Source organism: Cryptomeria japonica, chromosome 3 (genome assembly GCF_030272615.1).
Source record: "Cryptomeria japonica chromosome 3, Sugi_1.0, whole genome shotgun sequence".
Taxonomy (NCBI): domain Eukaryota; kingdom Viridiplantae; phylum Streptophyta; class Pinopsida; order Cupressales; family Cupressaceae; genus Cryptomeria; species Cryptomeria japonica.
The window spans coordinates 304427435-304444010 of NC_081407.1; the positions used below are offsets into that span (position 1 = coordinate 304427435).

General features: G+C 34.2%; 1 protein-coding gene across 1 annotated transcript; it reads right to left on the minus strand.

The window, feature by feature from the left end:
* Positions 1 to 8665: 8665 nt before the first annotated feature.
* On the minus strand, positions 8666 to 12879 carry LOC131034283 (adenine/guanine permease AZG1). Its single transcript, XM_057965729.1, has 2 exons — positions 12270 to 12879; positions 8666 to 10335 (listed from the first exon to the last, which is right to left on the minus strand). Exons 1-2 carry the CDS (start codon positions 12623 to 12625, stop codon positions 8934 to 8936), a joined length of 1758 nt encoding a protein of 585 aa, XP_057821712.1. The 5' UTR covers positions 12626 to 12879; the 3' UTR covers positions 8666 to 8933.
* Between the last annotated feature and the right edge of the window lie 3697 nt (positions 12880 to 16576).

Below are 16576 nucleotides of genomic sequence, written 5' to 3' on the forward strand. Positions count from 1 at the left end.
CTCTATTAAATTATTTGTCTTAACTTTTTGTTGTTTTTTCTTATCCTCAAATCATTAGATCCACACCATGCCCTAAAAATTGATCTATAACCCTAGCTTCATGCTCTGTATTCATCTCTCCATTGGTGGCCTATATTTTAGGTGTTGTTTCATGTTAGGTCTTTTTTATATATTTTTGTGTAGTTTTTTTTTATTAAAATGGATTTTTTGGGCCTATTTTATTCATTTTCTCCCTTCCTTGTTTTCTTGAGGCTCAACCATGTGAACTCCCTTTGGTCAATATGGGTTATAGGTGTCAATGGAAATGAGGACTCAAAACCAACATTCCCTGTCTCTATTTCTACTTGGTTCCCTACAATCATATCCCTATTTTTTACAAAACATTTCATATCTTATTTCATCCACTTCACATCTCAGACATCAAGTGGAACCATCATTCCAAGTTCACATTTCCACTCAACCCTCACAACCCGAACTTTTCCCCATAACAAAACATTTTTCCATTCTTGATAAGGAAGCGAGACCTAATGGGACATTCTAGGTTCTAATGACCTCTTGATCATTTCCTTTTATGCCTTCCACATTCTTCCAATCCTTTCATTTCCAATTGGGCATCAAGTCCTATTTGGAACTTGTGACCTAATTCCAAGTTCCTTGTCCCTCCCACAATCCAAAAATAACAAGCATCATAAGTTAGGTTATAGGTTTTGATTCAAACTTGACTTTGTTGGCAATATGTGCAATGTGTTGTCATTGATGTCAACTTGCCATTGGTGACAATATCATATTTGTATAGAGATATTATATAGTGATGGATTGGTGCAATTGAAGAGGTTGAGAAATGGTTTGGACTAGAATATTTGAGAGAGATGGTTTGTGTCATAGATGAATACATGGGATCAACATGATTGAGGATTTAAGAAAGATAGCCTAGAAGACTAGCAAATGTATTCACGACTTTAGATGATTGTATGATTATTTGCAAGTATGGTATATACATGATTAATCTTGTAGCATATTGATCATGATTTGATGTGGAGTGTAATCACATAGAGTTTTCTTTTCATGTTTCAAAAAGTTAGATGAATAACAGTTGAGTCTTCATACTTGAAATGTTGATAAATTTTTTCTAAGGAATAAATAGTGTATCTTCTTATGATTGTGTCTCTAAATTTTGGTATGCATTCCTTTGCATTGCATAATCTAGTTGTGTGGCTCTAGATTTGAGTTTGGTAGACTACAAGGAGTCTATTTCTAGGAATTCATGCCATAAACATTTTTATAGTAAGAGTTAGAATTGATTGTTCTCCTAATTGCATTTAAATAGATTCAAGTATCTCATATGCTTACCAGAATGCTTGGCATGCCTCCAGAGCGATAGATATTATTGTTTGGACTTGGGGATATAATCAAACAGGCATAAGGGTTCATCAATGTGAGTTTCAGATGATTTTTTGTACTACAGTACAATATCCAAAGTGTCGATGTGTCACAATTAGTCTGGGATGCTTTGTTCACACTAGTTCAGTGGGTTTCTCTTCTTGTGCTAGAAAATAATGATCAAATGCTTCAGGAGAAGGTTTTAGGGATGTTGGATAGTCTACATTTCTCTTATCTTGATCACCATGATGTTTTTTGGTCCATCCCCAATGGCACAAAGGTGTATAGTTAGTAATTTTTGTGATGTTGTTGTTTGGATCGACAATCTTAGTTCCTTCACTTGCAATTTTATCTCAATCTATTATATTTGTTTTGGAGGATGTGTTGTAGTTTTTTTGGGCATATTTATGCCTTAGGTTGATCCACAACTCATTTTACCTCATGGTGCATGTGTTCGAAGCCGACCAATGTAGTATCACATGTTTCATCTTAGAGCTGACCTAATTGGTGAACTTTGAGATGTAGAAGAGGAAATATAAAGAAGATAAATCATTTTTTGAAGTGTATCAGTTGTTAAATATGGAGTAAGGTTTCAAAAAAAGTGACTACCACATCTGCATATGTCTGATGCATCTTTTATTGTAGTTCATGTCCATGTTTTTCATTGTAATCTTCATATATCCTACTATTAGATAGTGAATCTCCTTAGCAAATCTATGTATAATTGTATCTTTCTCAATTTCATCAAGGATAAATGAGATTCCTTAGGCAATTAGCCTTAAAACACTATTGTAATGTTCATATAGTGTGAGTTAACTCTCACTATGGTTTTTTCACATAAAAAAATTAGTGTCCTTGTGTGGAATGTTGTGGTGCATGCTTTCAACAAATTTGTTTTGATGTTTAACTTAAAAATAGAATTTATTAAGTTTAAGTAAAGACTGATTCACCCCCTCCCCCCTCTCAGTCATTAGGTGTGTTCAACAAAATCCTAGGCCTGACACATAGGGTGAAATAACAAAAAATATTGGTGAAAAGTTTTAGCTCCCGAGACCTTTCAGGGAGCTTTTTGGTAGGTTTTATAGGTTTAAAAAACATCTCTTTAAAAATATAACACACCTTAAAAACCTAGATAAAATTCCAGTAAAATTCTTAAATATGATCATTTATTAAGTTCACTTACTTTTATGCAAGATGATTAGTAAGACATCTGAGAAACTAGAGAAGGTCTCTACGATATTGAAATATGAGTTCTTGGGAGTCCCAAAATGTCCAAGATCAATTTCATGGTACAAGATATTTTTAATACTAACTTAGGTCACATTGACCTAAGTGATTTAACAAGAGAACCTTTGGATAGGAGACTGCTTCTCATATCAAATCATAGCCAACCCTAGTCTGACACACAGTTGGGTTCTCAACCACTCTTCAATGTCCAAAGGTTATACTGGCATGTACAACTCATTATGAACCTAACACTAAAACATCTAGGGGTGGAGATGTTAGCATTGTCCTTGACATAAGCACAAACCTTATAACACATGTATTTAGTACACCCTTCAAGATTGTGCTAATGACCCTAATAGAAGAGAAATCTTTGAAGGCATTCAAGGAGAAAGAAGAGAAGAATGTAAGGAACCTCAATAATTCATTGTTAGAAAAATCAAGGAAGACCCTTACTAAAGTACCAAAGAACCTCACTAGGCAATACTTCCACAAAGAAATAGGAGACATCACTAGGTAATACTTCCACAAAGAAATAGGAGACATTACCACTATTTTGATTACATAAATGTGAAAGCTAGAGTCAAACATATCTCACTTGGATGTATAAGCACATATGTGTCATGTTAAAGGATAAAGAATATTTTGACTAGGCCCACATTGTTAGTAACAATCTCCATGATCTACTCACCAATGTGCATGCCAATCAGAAGTTTTACATGACTTCTTTCATTATTTACTTGCTCTCTAGATAAGACACATTCCTAGGATTGACAATATATGGTGTATTGGATGAAGGAGATGGTTAGATGAGAGTATGAGAACATTATACACAACTAAAACTCAAGGAGTTTAAGAAACAATTTAGAAAGGGTCAATTATGCCTTTATTTAAAACATTGATTATAAGGTTCCCAAAGAACTTTCTCATATAATTTTCATGGCTAAATCCAAAAGACATTTTTTTTTAATTGATTGTGTTAACCCTTTATTCTAGAGGGGACATCTAGCTAAGAAAGTGGTACTCTTAGAATAGGGTATGATATGGGCAAAGAAGAAGAAAAGAAAAAATATATTGATTCAACCATTTTAATCATAAAAGTGGTGAGAAGAGAAAAGAATAGAAGTTAATAAAAACTTTGTAAATACTTTGATAATCATATAAAAACAAAATACCTTCCCCATCACATGCCCTCCTCCACCCATCCATAAATAAAACTTAAAATTTATTTGTTAGAATATTAGAGGCTTGGAATCCTTTTATACAAAAGACATACTAAGAGTTTTTTTTTGTAACAATAGGCCAAACAAGGATTGTTTGCTCCTTCAAGAAACTAAAGTAGTAGGCTTCCAACTTGAATGTACCCTCAAATTTGTATTCTAATAACCATGCCCAAGGATGATGTGATGTTTCTTATTTGGTTTTCTCTAAATGGGCTCCCTTAATCAGTGAATCTAGATGTCCTCACTTTAATAGTATGATTTAGGTGAATATCAATACACATGATATATATGTTATTTACATGCTACTAATTCAACTATAGAGAAATGAGTGAGCTCTTAAAATGGATTTCCTCTTTCATAATGTTCCTTGCATTATAGGTAATGATTGTAATATGGTTGAACATTTAATTAAGATCAAATTGGTAGGATTCTTGTGTATTGGAAAGATAATGAATTTAATTATTAGGCAAAGGTTGAGAAGTTCTTAAGCTTAATGGACCTACTTAGAAAATAAAAATTGATGATAAGATTATTTGGTATACATGATGCAATAATTAGAATCTTTACAATGCATTCTATTGAAGACTTGATATATTATATGCTCACAAATATTTCTTTAGTTTTGAAAACTACTAAAGTAAGAAAGCTAGAGTTCTATGTAAAATCCATTCCCCAAAAACTTGTAATGAAGATGATCTTGAGGTTCAAAAAGATATCTCTTCTTAAGAATAAGAAAGAACCATCAAGTCTCACAAAAATGGGAAATCTCCAGGTGTTGATGGTATTTATATTGAATTCCACAAAGATAATATTGACTAGATTACTAAAGATTTGTTTGAGGTAAATAATAAAGTCATTGAATAAGGTTAGGAAGATAAATATATAGAGATATCATTAAAATATTTCCTAAAGATAGAGACTAATCTCATAAGAAATTGGAGGCCAATAACTCTTATCAATGTGTCATATAAATAACTAACTCTTAGACTCATTGACATCCCCTTAAAATCATTTTTGAAACTGAAATTGGGTTTTTAAAAGTAGGAAACATTATTGTATATTAGTGCTAGAATATTTTGAGTCTGTCCCAAATTTGTAATTTGGTTAATATGGTGTATATGATAGAATTTAGATGATGAAATGAAGAGTTGGGATATTGCTAAATCTAAGGTGAATGCATATGAATTATAAGTAATGAGGAACAAGGAGAAAGTTTTCTAGTAAAGATGAAATAAAACATACGTTTAATATTATAGTAGCACAAAGTGTGGGTGAAGTTTTATGAGAATAAATGAACAATTTAAGAACATAGAATTTAGAGAATAAGTCGAAGAAGTAACATAAGGTGAGAAAGGCTTATAGAATTAGGTATCGGTTCACACCACAATGATGAGGAGGATGGAGATAAAGATGAGGAATATATAAATCCTTGTGATAGAGTAATTTCATAGCCAAAATGGTAACCTAGCCTAGAAGTGGGCTAGTAGTTTTTATGTACAATTCATGATTTAGTGAGCCATAATAGTTATTATACCAAGTATTCATGAACTTTTCATATTATTTTAGTGAGTACCAATTGTTGAAGAATGGTGCATGATGAAGACTCTCCTTATTTGTATATCAACAATGACTTTGACCCGAATTTTATGGGAAGTATTAAGGAGAGTTATGGGTCTCCAACTAACCACACAGAGCCCTCATTCTTTCCCTTGTAGAGGAACTTGAGAAGCCCCTAGTTGATAAAGGAACCTATTTCATAGGCTATAAGACAGACACAGGAAAATCAGTCCCATCTTATATGCTCCTATAGAGAGATGATTTTTTTTTGGCAAAGAGATCATCTCAGTAGAAGTTTTCTCATCTTTAAAGAAATAACTTGCACAAGAGAAGAATATTATATAAAACATGGTGCAAATACTTGATAATAATAGAGAATAACAAGCCAATTGGAGAGTGAAAACCTCCAAACATCTTCAATAGAACACAATGCATTATATCATGATAATAAACTTACCACCAACTCCTATACATACCTACCATGCCATGGTCACTTAGGTTGACTTAGATATTTAATTATAACCTATAGTATGACTTAACTACTTATATAAGACTATAATAATGATTATATAACTTATTTAGAAGTTAAGGTAGCCACACGCACAACTAGTCATAACTTTGAGCACATACAGGATCAAGGACGCAACATCATCACTTATGACACTTAGTGTTACATCAAACTCTTCAAGAGTAAATAATCTAGATCTAGCTAGTGGCTATTATCTTCACCAACTCGTTAATGGATACAACCCCCAACAATAATATCAAATCTACTTACAACATGTCATCTCTAGGATTCTAAGAAAGAATTGTTAATAATATTTGAATGTCATTAAAATGTGTTGTGCTTCTCGAGTGTAGCATGTATTTACATCAACATTTTGGATCACCCATTTTCTTTCCACAACTCTCTCATCTCGATGATGGATCATGGAGGTGATCCGAAACGTCGATGCAAACAAATGCTACGAAGTTGAATCCAAAAGCACAACACATTTTCATGTCATTACGAACTACAAAATTATTTTTTCTCTAAATATTTAAATGTGCTCATTATATCACTAAGATTAGTTTATATAAGATTTTCTTTTCTTAGATACCAGAGATCTTTTATTACTTTTATCTCTACTTAACAAACTAAAAGAAAGATTTTGTGCTTTTATGACCATTCTTGATCCAATTAGAATCAACACTTATTTGAATTCCTCCTATCCTTACAAATTTCCAAAACACTAACTTCTTAGATTATAATATTGGTTGGATTAGGCCCAAAGATCTTCCTCTATCAAGTTGGCCCTTCAAAGTTCCCCCCTCTCTTTTCTATGCATAACACGGTGGGTCATGACTTAGTTGGAGGCATTAGTCACTTCATGTGCCATGCCAACTTATCCTGACCCCACCTGCAAAATATTTAATTACATGAAAGCGAAATGTCATTACACTTTACCCTCCCCCAAGATATTTCTGTCAGTAACAGATTACATTCATTCTTTATTGGGTAGGAAAAGAAATGTTGTATAAAGTCACTGACGCTCAGCTTTGTAAGACGGCTCACAGTAGCTGCAAATTGTGCTCAAAAGCTGATAAATGAAATCTTGCATGAAAAATAGAATATACACTGTTGTACTTGCAAGTCAAACTACAAAGCAAGTAATTACTGTGAGAAAAACCCAGTTTAATTTCATAGCTAAAATGAGAAGATAAGGATAGAAAAGAACTGGGCATCATATTCTTCTTATGAGATCATCATATGCAAGTATAAAATCTAATCAGCAAGTTTTACCAGGTCAAAACAGATAGCCTTGACCCTGCCTTTAACTTTTTAATTTAGGATATATAAATAGAGTAATTGAATTAGTAAAAGCATTCATACAGTAAAATATTTAACTTTTTACTGAAATTTATACAGTAAAAACCAGCCATCATTACCTTTTACCTTTGGCTTAATCCCAAAATACTTCACCCGGTCCTTGTGATTGGAACCCAATTCCACTTTTATCTCCCAGAATTGTTCAGAGTTCAAGAAAGAAAAAGACATGCAAAAGATTGAAAATCTTTTATTACAAATAAAAATTAAAAAATGCAGACTTATGCTTGCAAGTCAAGCTATACACCAACCATCATTGATATGTAATGGGGAAATAAAGTACAATGATAGAAATCATTGCAGGTTATTAAAAATATAATATATCGAGAAAAATATTATTTATGAACTTTGATAATAAATTTTTCATTTATCATGGTTGTTAAGTTATATATTTATTAATTAAACATATAAATATATTTTTATATGTTGAATTAGAGGTACAGTAGAAAATTTGTCGACAGGAAAAACATACTGTTTAGATAGCTCATTACCTCGTCAAAGAAAAAATGACAGTCATTTTGAAAATTAAAAAATCATGTTTATGGTAGAAGTGTTTTAATGTAAGGTTTATAAATTTATACATAGAAATGTTTTAGTGTAGAATTTATGAATTTGAATAAGTTTAGAAAGTTATTGAAAATTTCACCTATATAAGTAGTAGTTGATAGACATATTTTTTTTTTAAATAGATAAATATTTTATATTAATTAGTCAATGCAATTTAATGATGTTTGTTTAACAGTTAGCATTGGCATGTTGTGATGGTCAAGTTGTGGGGTTGTTCTTGTCATCAAGACAAACCTCACTAGTTCATAGTTCCCAGTCAAACGTGTTTACCTTTCTTAGAGAAAATAAAAAAATGTGTTAAAGTTGTTTCTTTTTCATGACAATTTTTCCATATTTAAAAGATAGAAGGGTCCTTTAAACAATTGACATTGGCATGTTGTGATTGTTAAGTTGTGGTGTTGTTCTTGTCATGAAGATTCAAACCTTACTGCCGTGTGATTGTTAAATTGTGATGTTGTTCTTGGCATTAAGATTCAAACCTTACTGCGTGATTGTTGAATGTTTAAATGAGAATGAAGGACATCATTTATGACCTCACTGATTCATAAATCAAAAATGTTTATCCCTCTTAACAATAAATAATATGTATTAAATTACTTCTTTTGCATGACCGTTTTAAGTCGTTCAATATCACCGTTTTAAGTCCTTCAATATCAACAATAGATGTCACAATAAAGACGCCTGCTTTTGGCCTTTCTTGTGGGCATTCATACAGAGGAAACATCAGGGACAAAAATAAAAATATAATGGATCCTCAATACAGCAGCTGATCCAAAATGAAGAAACAGAAAGGAAAACTTAAAATAAGGGCGTCACGCAAGACCTGACAAGAATGTGAAACACCGTATTATAAAAGCTGAAAAATGTAGATCTTCCATTAAAAAAGAGAGAAGGAATATACAAAGCTCTGTTACTTCCTAAGTCAACCTATGGAACAAAAACTCTACTCCACTTCATTAAAATCTTTCTCTAAATCAGGCATAATACAAATCATCGCAGATGACAAAAGAATATCTGCACGAATAAAACAGAAGAGCCCAAATTCCGACCAGTCAGTTCAGTTCAGTTCAGTTCAGTTCAGTTTAGTTCAGTTCAGTCCTGTCCAGTACAGTCAGTCAAGCAACGCTGGTGACATTGCCGTTCCCATTCATTTCGACGTCTCTGATGTGGGTGTCTGGTTCAGTCACCGGATCAGCGGGTGGTGGCTTTCGACCTGTGAGAGTCCGGTAGCCATCTAGAGCCCAATCTCCGGCATGAAGCACCATGTAAGTCCCAATTCCACCGATAAGACCGTAGGCAATGGAATAAGTTAAGGGCATGACAATGAGCGTAATGAAGGCCGGAATGGCCTCCCGCATATTCTCCCAGTCGATTTCCAGAACAGCCTTCATCATCAAAACGCCGACCAGAATCAATGGCGGACCGACCGCCCACGGCGGTATGGAAGCAAGCAGGGGCGTGAAGAAAAACGCAAGGAAGAAGTAAAACGAGACTGTCAGAGCCGTCAGACCTGTCCGCCCGCCTTCTCTGATACCCGTGGAGGATTCAATGAAGGTTGTGACGGGTGAAGTGCCCAAAAGGGCGCCTATAACGATGGAAAAGGCGTCGCTCATGAAGGCAAAATACTGGCCCTCGAAATCCCCTTTGGCGTCGACAAAACCGGCGAATTTGGCCATTGAATAGAGTGTCCCGGTCGTGTCGAGCAGGTCGACGTACAGGAAGGTAACCAGAGCTTCCCAGAGCTGTCCTCGATGGAAATCCTTGAACGACAGAGCACCTGCCGTGCCTGTAATCTTGTGCACGTCGACTACCTTCTTGAAGTATTTGAAATTCTCCCGACCTGTGGAGGTGTCGGGGAAAAACGTGACGTCGGTGTTTCTGAACCAGGACACACCCGTGACGAACACTATGCCGTATATCATGGCGCCCTTGATGTTTCGTACTAGACTGTAGGCGATGATAACGAAGCCCACTATGCCCAGCCAGAAAGTCGCGCTTTCCATTCTGCCTTTCAGGCAGAAAATGTCGCCCGACACTGTTCCACCCGGCATGAGCACCGTGGTTCCATTGACGGTTTCGACTGGTGCAAGGGACGCTCTGTATTTGTCTGGGCAGGCACCTAGAGTCACCAGGGTGGAGGAGCTGTAGCCCACCAGCCCAATTCCTTCGTTGTTTTGCATGCCTATGAAGGCTAAGAAGAGCCCGATGCCCGCCGACGAAGAGATTCGAACCGGCTTCGGCACCAGCTTGGCTAATTTTGTGCGCAGACCCAGAGCAGCTATGAGTAGGAAGAGGATCCCTTCTATGAAAACCGCTGCCAGGGCGCTCTTGTAGGGGATTGAACCGGATCCATGGTAGCCCACCACTGTGTAGGCGAAGTAGGCGTTTGTGCCCATGCCTGGTGCAAGGGCTAATGGGAGGTTCGCAAACATGCCCATCACGAAGCATCCGATCAGGGATGAGGCTACTGTGGCCACTATCAGGTCTTTTCTGGTTCGCTCCAGGCAATTTGTGTACCTGGTAAGACAATCACACGGAGATTTCGGGTCATAATCCGGTATAAGATATAAATCTAGCTGCTCTAAAAAAATTTGAGTCATGACCCATCAGGACAGCCCAACAATTTTTTGTCAAATCCTTTTTGCCCAAATCATGGCCATTTTCAAAGCCGCTGAAAAGAAAATACTGAACGAACGTTCCTAGAAAAAGTGATCCAAATTGGGAATTTCTGTTTTGGGATTGGAGATGTAAAACCATATTTGAAAATGTTTCTGGTGATCCGAAACTTATGCGAAATTACCAGAAACATTCTCAAACAATTTCATGGTCGATGGACTATAACAATATCATGTCTGTTATTCTACAAAACAAATCAATGTTGACCTCAAAACTGGAAAGCCAAACATTTCTAAAAACAATCTTCTGTGTATGTCCATGAACTACTACTGCCCAAAGAAATTTTGCATGTGATTTATACAAGAACTCTTATACTAATCTTCTGTTCAAGTCGATGAACTCCCACTGCCCAAAGAAATTTTGCATGTGATTTTATACTAGAAATCTTATACTAATCTTCTGTTCAAACCGATGAACTCCCACAGCCCAAAGAAATTTTACACGTGATATATAAAAAAGAAATCTTAAACTAATCTTCTGTTCAAATCGATAAACTCCCACAGCCCAAAGAAATTCTACATGTGACTCATACAAGACATCTTAAACTAATCTTCTTTCAAGTCAATGTACTACCACTGCCCAAGACAATTTTTGCTTGTGCTACAAGAAATCTCTGAAATATAGCTCAAATATTTGGTTTCAAAACTGAACAAAATCATGCATCATCTGAATAGACCTCCTGCATGACATCTTGAGATCCTATATTGGGATTGGAGACACAAAAAACAAACAATTGTTCTTCAGATTCAAAATTAAACACCTAAAAGCATTCTTCTACCCAAGCCACCATGTTGTTGCAGACCAAGAAAATAATCTGAACACACAAATGTAGTATCATAGAACAATAAGGCAAAACTTATTTCAAATCCATAGAAACCAGCATATGAAACATAATGGCAATTTACTCAAAAACCCATAGAAACCATTCTTGTACACAGCCAAGCATATGGAACATCATGACAAAATTTACTTCAATCCCACAGAAACCATTCTTGCACACAACCAAGCAAGCATATGAAATACAATGGAAAATTTTACTTCAAACCCATGTAGAAACCATTCTTCTACACAGCCAAGCATATGGAACACAATAGCAAAATTTACTGCAAACCCATAGAAACCTTTCTTCTAAACAGCATAGCAAAATTTACTTCAAACCCATAGAAACCATTCTTCTAAATAAGGAAATTTACTTCAAACCCATAAAAACCATTCTTCTACACAGGTTAACATACAGGTGCACCCGTCCCATCTTCAAACAAATCAATACGGACGACACAACTAATACCATTTGCACGCCTATACAAACAAATACAATTCTACAGGGACTTGAAACAGAACGATCATAAAAAGACAAGCCTTATCCACTGCTGCAATCCAATCCGATTGAGCACAGAAACCGTATCATCAATAAAAACAATCACCACAACAGTCAAACAAACTACAACAGATTCAAAGCTGACGACTCACACCAAACATCCAGTTTCCAAATTCCCAAACACAAAAAAAATTCTCAAATCAGAACAACCAAACGAACCAGAAAAAGAATTCAATTCAAAACAAATCCAATTCAAAATTGGCAACTCGCACCAAACTCCCAGTTTCCAAAACTCCCAAACACACAGAAAATCTCAAATCATAACCACCAAACAAAGCAGAAAACTCCCCCAAATTAGAAAACACCAAAAACAGAAAAAACTCACACAGAGAAAAGGATTCAAACTTGCATAGAAAAAATCGACCAAACCGAGGCATTCATTCATTCATTGACATACCCTGGATTAACTGGGCTAAATTTGCACTCGGGACCCGGAGTAACCAGGCTAAGAAGCGTCCCATTAGCAGACCGACCCGTGCAGTTCGCCACAGCAACAGACGCCACATTACAAACCTGCGTGCAGTCATCAACCGTGCACGGTCCGCCGGAGTCGGTCAGAATGCTGGCATTCACAGCCAAAATATAGGCCATGGTGAGAAAAGTGGCCGTTCCGGCCCTGAACTCTCTGGTAAAACAGGATCCTCTGGCCTCCAGCTTGAAATATCTCCCGACTGGGCTTTTGGCCACCCGGGAATTCAATCGATCGATCCACGAATCCCATCGTACCCCAATTTGTGCCACAGACTTCTTCATCTTTTCAATCTCACCGAGGCCCCCAAGGCTTCTGATTCTCACTACAAAAACAGGGAAAAAAACATATGTCTTTCCTATAAGCGCATTATCTCCAGATTCTCTGCTTTTTCTGGGTCGGGCAATATCGATATTTATTTTCGACCGGGTGTGTGCCTGCTTATATGTAGTGAGCAGAAATAGACGGAAAACGGTGTTTTTCCATCTTGGCTTTTGGAACAGAATCTTCCCTTGACCCGCAAGATCACCGTGTGGTTTCTGAAGCCCACCACTGATTATTTAATAATAATTTCCCGTTATAGATTGCGCAGCATGCGATTGTACAGCGGTGTAAATTTGGTCCCCGTTTGTACCCATGAATCTGGGCCGTCGATCTATGTTTACATGAAGCTTTTTCATTTTCAGGCGAAGATTCTAAACGCCTGGTTGAAGGAATCTTTGGGAGATTCTTCGTCTACTTGTAATTTTAGCCGTGTGAACGCGCTGTTGAGAACAAGGTGGGTTGGACTTATAAAAACGGGTGGGACTCCGGCCTTAAATTTGACGGTCAACCTTGCTTTTCATTTGAAATTCTTAGAAACTGATACATTTGTTTTTATGGTGGTTTAGATATGCAAGCATAATAGTTCAACAAGGGCACAAAATCTGAGCACAGTCTAATGAGGGGACTGAGGGGTATCCATTCTATCAAATTCGCTCGAGGCATGATCCTGGCCTCATCCCTTATGATGTTAGAGCTTTGCACAATGAGGGGACTAAGGGGTATCCATTCCGCCAAATTCGCTTGAGGCACGATCACGACCTCATCCCTTATGATGTTAGAGCTTTGCACTCAACAAGACTTGATCCATGGTGGGCTCATTTGGAGCCATTCAACTTCACTAGTAGACCAAGGGCCCCTTAAGATTAATTGTTTTTGACATGATTTTTAGATTCAACAATATAGAAATGTTTTGCATCAATGTTTCAGATCACATTCCATGATCCACTTCAATCGTGATTAAGAGCATTTGTAGGAGAAAGATGGATCACAGAATGTGATCCGAGACGTTGATGCAAAACAGTTGAGTCCAAAATTCATATGCAAGAAACATCATAGACTATGGAAATCTGATGAGTTATTGTAGTTGTTTTGTCAATATCTTCTAGGGTACTATTCTTTTAGTGATATAATCGTTAAAGTTGTAATTATTTTTTATATTAAAAGCAGCCAAAAAACAAGGGGGCTGACCCATAGGAAAAACAAGGAAAACAGTGTCAGAACCATTGTCAGCAATATAACAGCAGAGTTACAACCCTTTACTTCTATCAAAAACTATAATCATTCTACGCAAGTTTAGCAGATATAAAGGAATATTAAATTGTAATTGTTTATTGCATATGATTTCTAGATTCAATTGTGTAGAAATGTTTTGCATCAATGTTTAGATTAGATTCCATGATCCATCATAAGATGATAAAGAGTGGTTGTGGAGAAAGATGGATCGGGTCATAACGGTTGTAGGAGGAGAAAGATGGATCATGGAATGTGATTTGAATGTTGATGCAAAATAGTTGAATTTAGAAATCATAAGCAATAAAAATCATTGGTTGCAGAGATTTGATGATAATTGTTTTGTCAAAGCTTTCTTGGATATGATTTTGGTCTCATTCTTCATTGGTTCTTAGTGAAGAGATTTCAACTTATCTAGTTTGATTTAAAAATCTTTCATAAAAAAATAAAAAATAAAATTATATTTTATAATTAAAATCATACAATTAAAACTCTCTTCTTTTTTATGACGTATATCATGATCTAAAACTCAAAATAAAAACACACGCAATTAATTTTAAAAGCAGTCTTTTAAAATATAAATATATATATACAACCATACTACCATCAAAATTAAAATTAGATGTGTGAAGTCAAAAGGTTGAAAAAAGACTAATTGCAAGCTAGCACACGGAGTCTGACATTTAAATTGCTTAAAACAATCCAAAATGTTTTTCTCATGGATTGTTGGTTGTAATATTCAAGGGAAGGAGCCGCTTTAACGTTTTGCCACAAGGACGATTTCACATTGCAAAGACATTATTAAAATAAAATCAATTAGATAAATCTTTTTATTTATTATTATTTTATTATTTTAATGGCGTGGTTGTTTTCTTTGCATTGCTTTAGAATAGTTTGAAGTTATGGTAAAGTAGTTGTTGGTTTTATAATGACAAGGTTAAACTAAGTTTAAATTCCAAATAATCTTGGTAGAGAATATATACCTGTTAATCTGGCATTAAGTCAAAGTAAACTGAATATTTCCTATTATTTTATATTAGATCATTGTTTTTTTCCTTTAATAATATCTTAAAAGAATAAATGTAAGTTCAATGTAAGTTGAGATTTTTGTTTTTTAAACTATAAATTTAGAAAACAAAAGAAATTGGTAAAAAGTATATAAAATATTTTAAAGTTGAATGTAACTTGACATCTAATTTTTAGGAAAAAATAAATTAAAAAATTGTATGATAAAAAATATATACATTTTAAACAAGAGTATATTCTTTCAATTTAAATATTTGTATTTATAATTTAATAATGAATTTGAAAGATATTATTTTAATATCAGTAGATTTTCACAGTCTATTAGTATGTCTATATGAGCTTTTGGATTTGATTGTGTGAGCTTTTTTGCATCAACGTTTCAAATCACACTCTTGATCCATCATAAGGATGAAAGCAAGAGCACAAGGAGAAAATATTTAAATCACAGAGTGAGATCCGAAACGTTGATGCAAAAAAGCTCACACAATCAAATCCAGAAGCTCATATAGACATATTATTTTCATTATATAAAATATTTAAATAAAATAAAACTAGTATATAGGTATCTTTAGAGAAATATAAGTAAAGTTCGTCGAAAGATATCATATTTGTTTATTATTCCACTTAAAAAATAATTATATCATTATATTATATTAATTTATTATTATATTATGATATTGTTATCAATATTATATTATTATTATAATATTATTTTGACGAAGTTAACTATTAGTATGATGGAGATAAATAGAATTGATTAATAGTTAAACTCAAAGTGAGTGGTAGTTTAGAGGAGAAAATAAATAATTTTATTTTTTTAATTTTTCATGCATTTGTTTTAATTTAGGTTATTTAAAGTTATTTAAATTATTTTTATTTAAGTAATAGTAAAGCTAATCATAATTATGATGGGTATCAATTTTAATCACGGGGGTTTTTTAACCTCGCATATCTATCAATCCATTATGTTAGTATTAATACGCATTTCGACATAATAATTTAGTTAATTTAAATATAAAAGAGTTTAAATAAAATGCTTTTTTACTTTTATGAATTATTTATGTAGGCATTTAAAATTTATTCTTAATTAATTCTTAATATTAACTTGTGTTACTAATTAATTAAATAGATTTTGTAATTTATTAGATTTCTTCTATTCTAACTATTTAATTAAACAATACTAGCATTAATTAATGAAATAATTTTAAAACTAAGCTGATAAGTACTACTCTCTTTTCATTTAATAATAAAACATTTATAAAAAATCACACTATCTATTGCCTAGTTTAAAATTCTTAAAAATATCAAATGTAAATCAATATTTAATCCTAGTTGTCCAAATCATCAAATCAATCATAACAATCAAATTCCAACTACCAACTAAAGATTAGCTAAAAATCTAAATCGCCAATATTAAATAAATTAATCCTAAATCCTAGCAATCATTCATTTCCAACTACCTTCTATCTAAATCCAAACTAACTTTTAATCCCAACTACTTACTTAATCCAATCAATGTCAACCATCCATAGACCAACTAGAGCATTTAACTTTTCCTCCCCCTCAAATTCAAATTTAAAATTTCTCTCATTCAATTCTTGCTATCCATTATAAATCAATCTCGACCTTCCATGCATCCTCATCAAATCTATAAA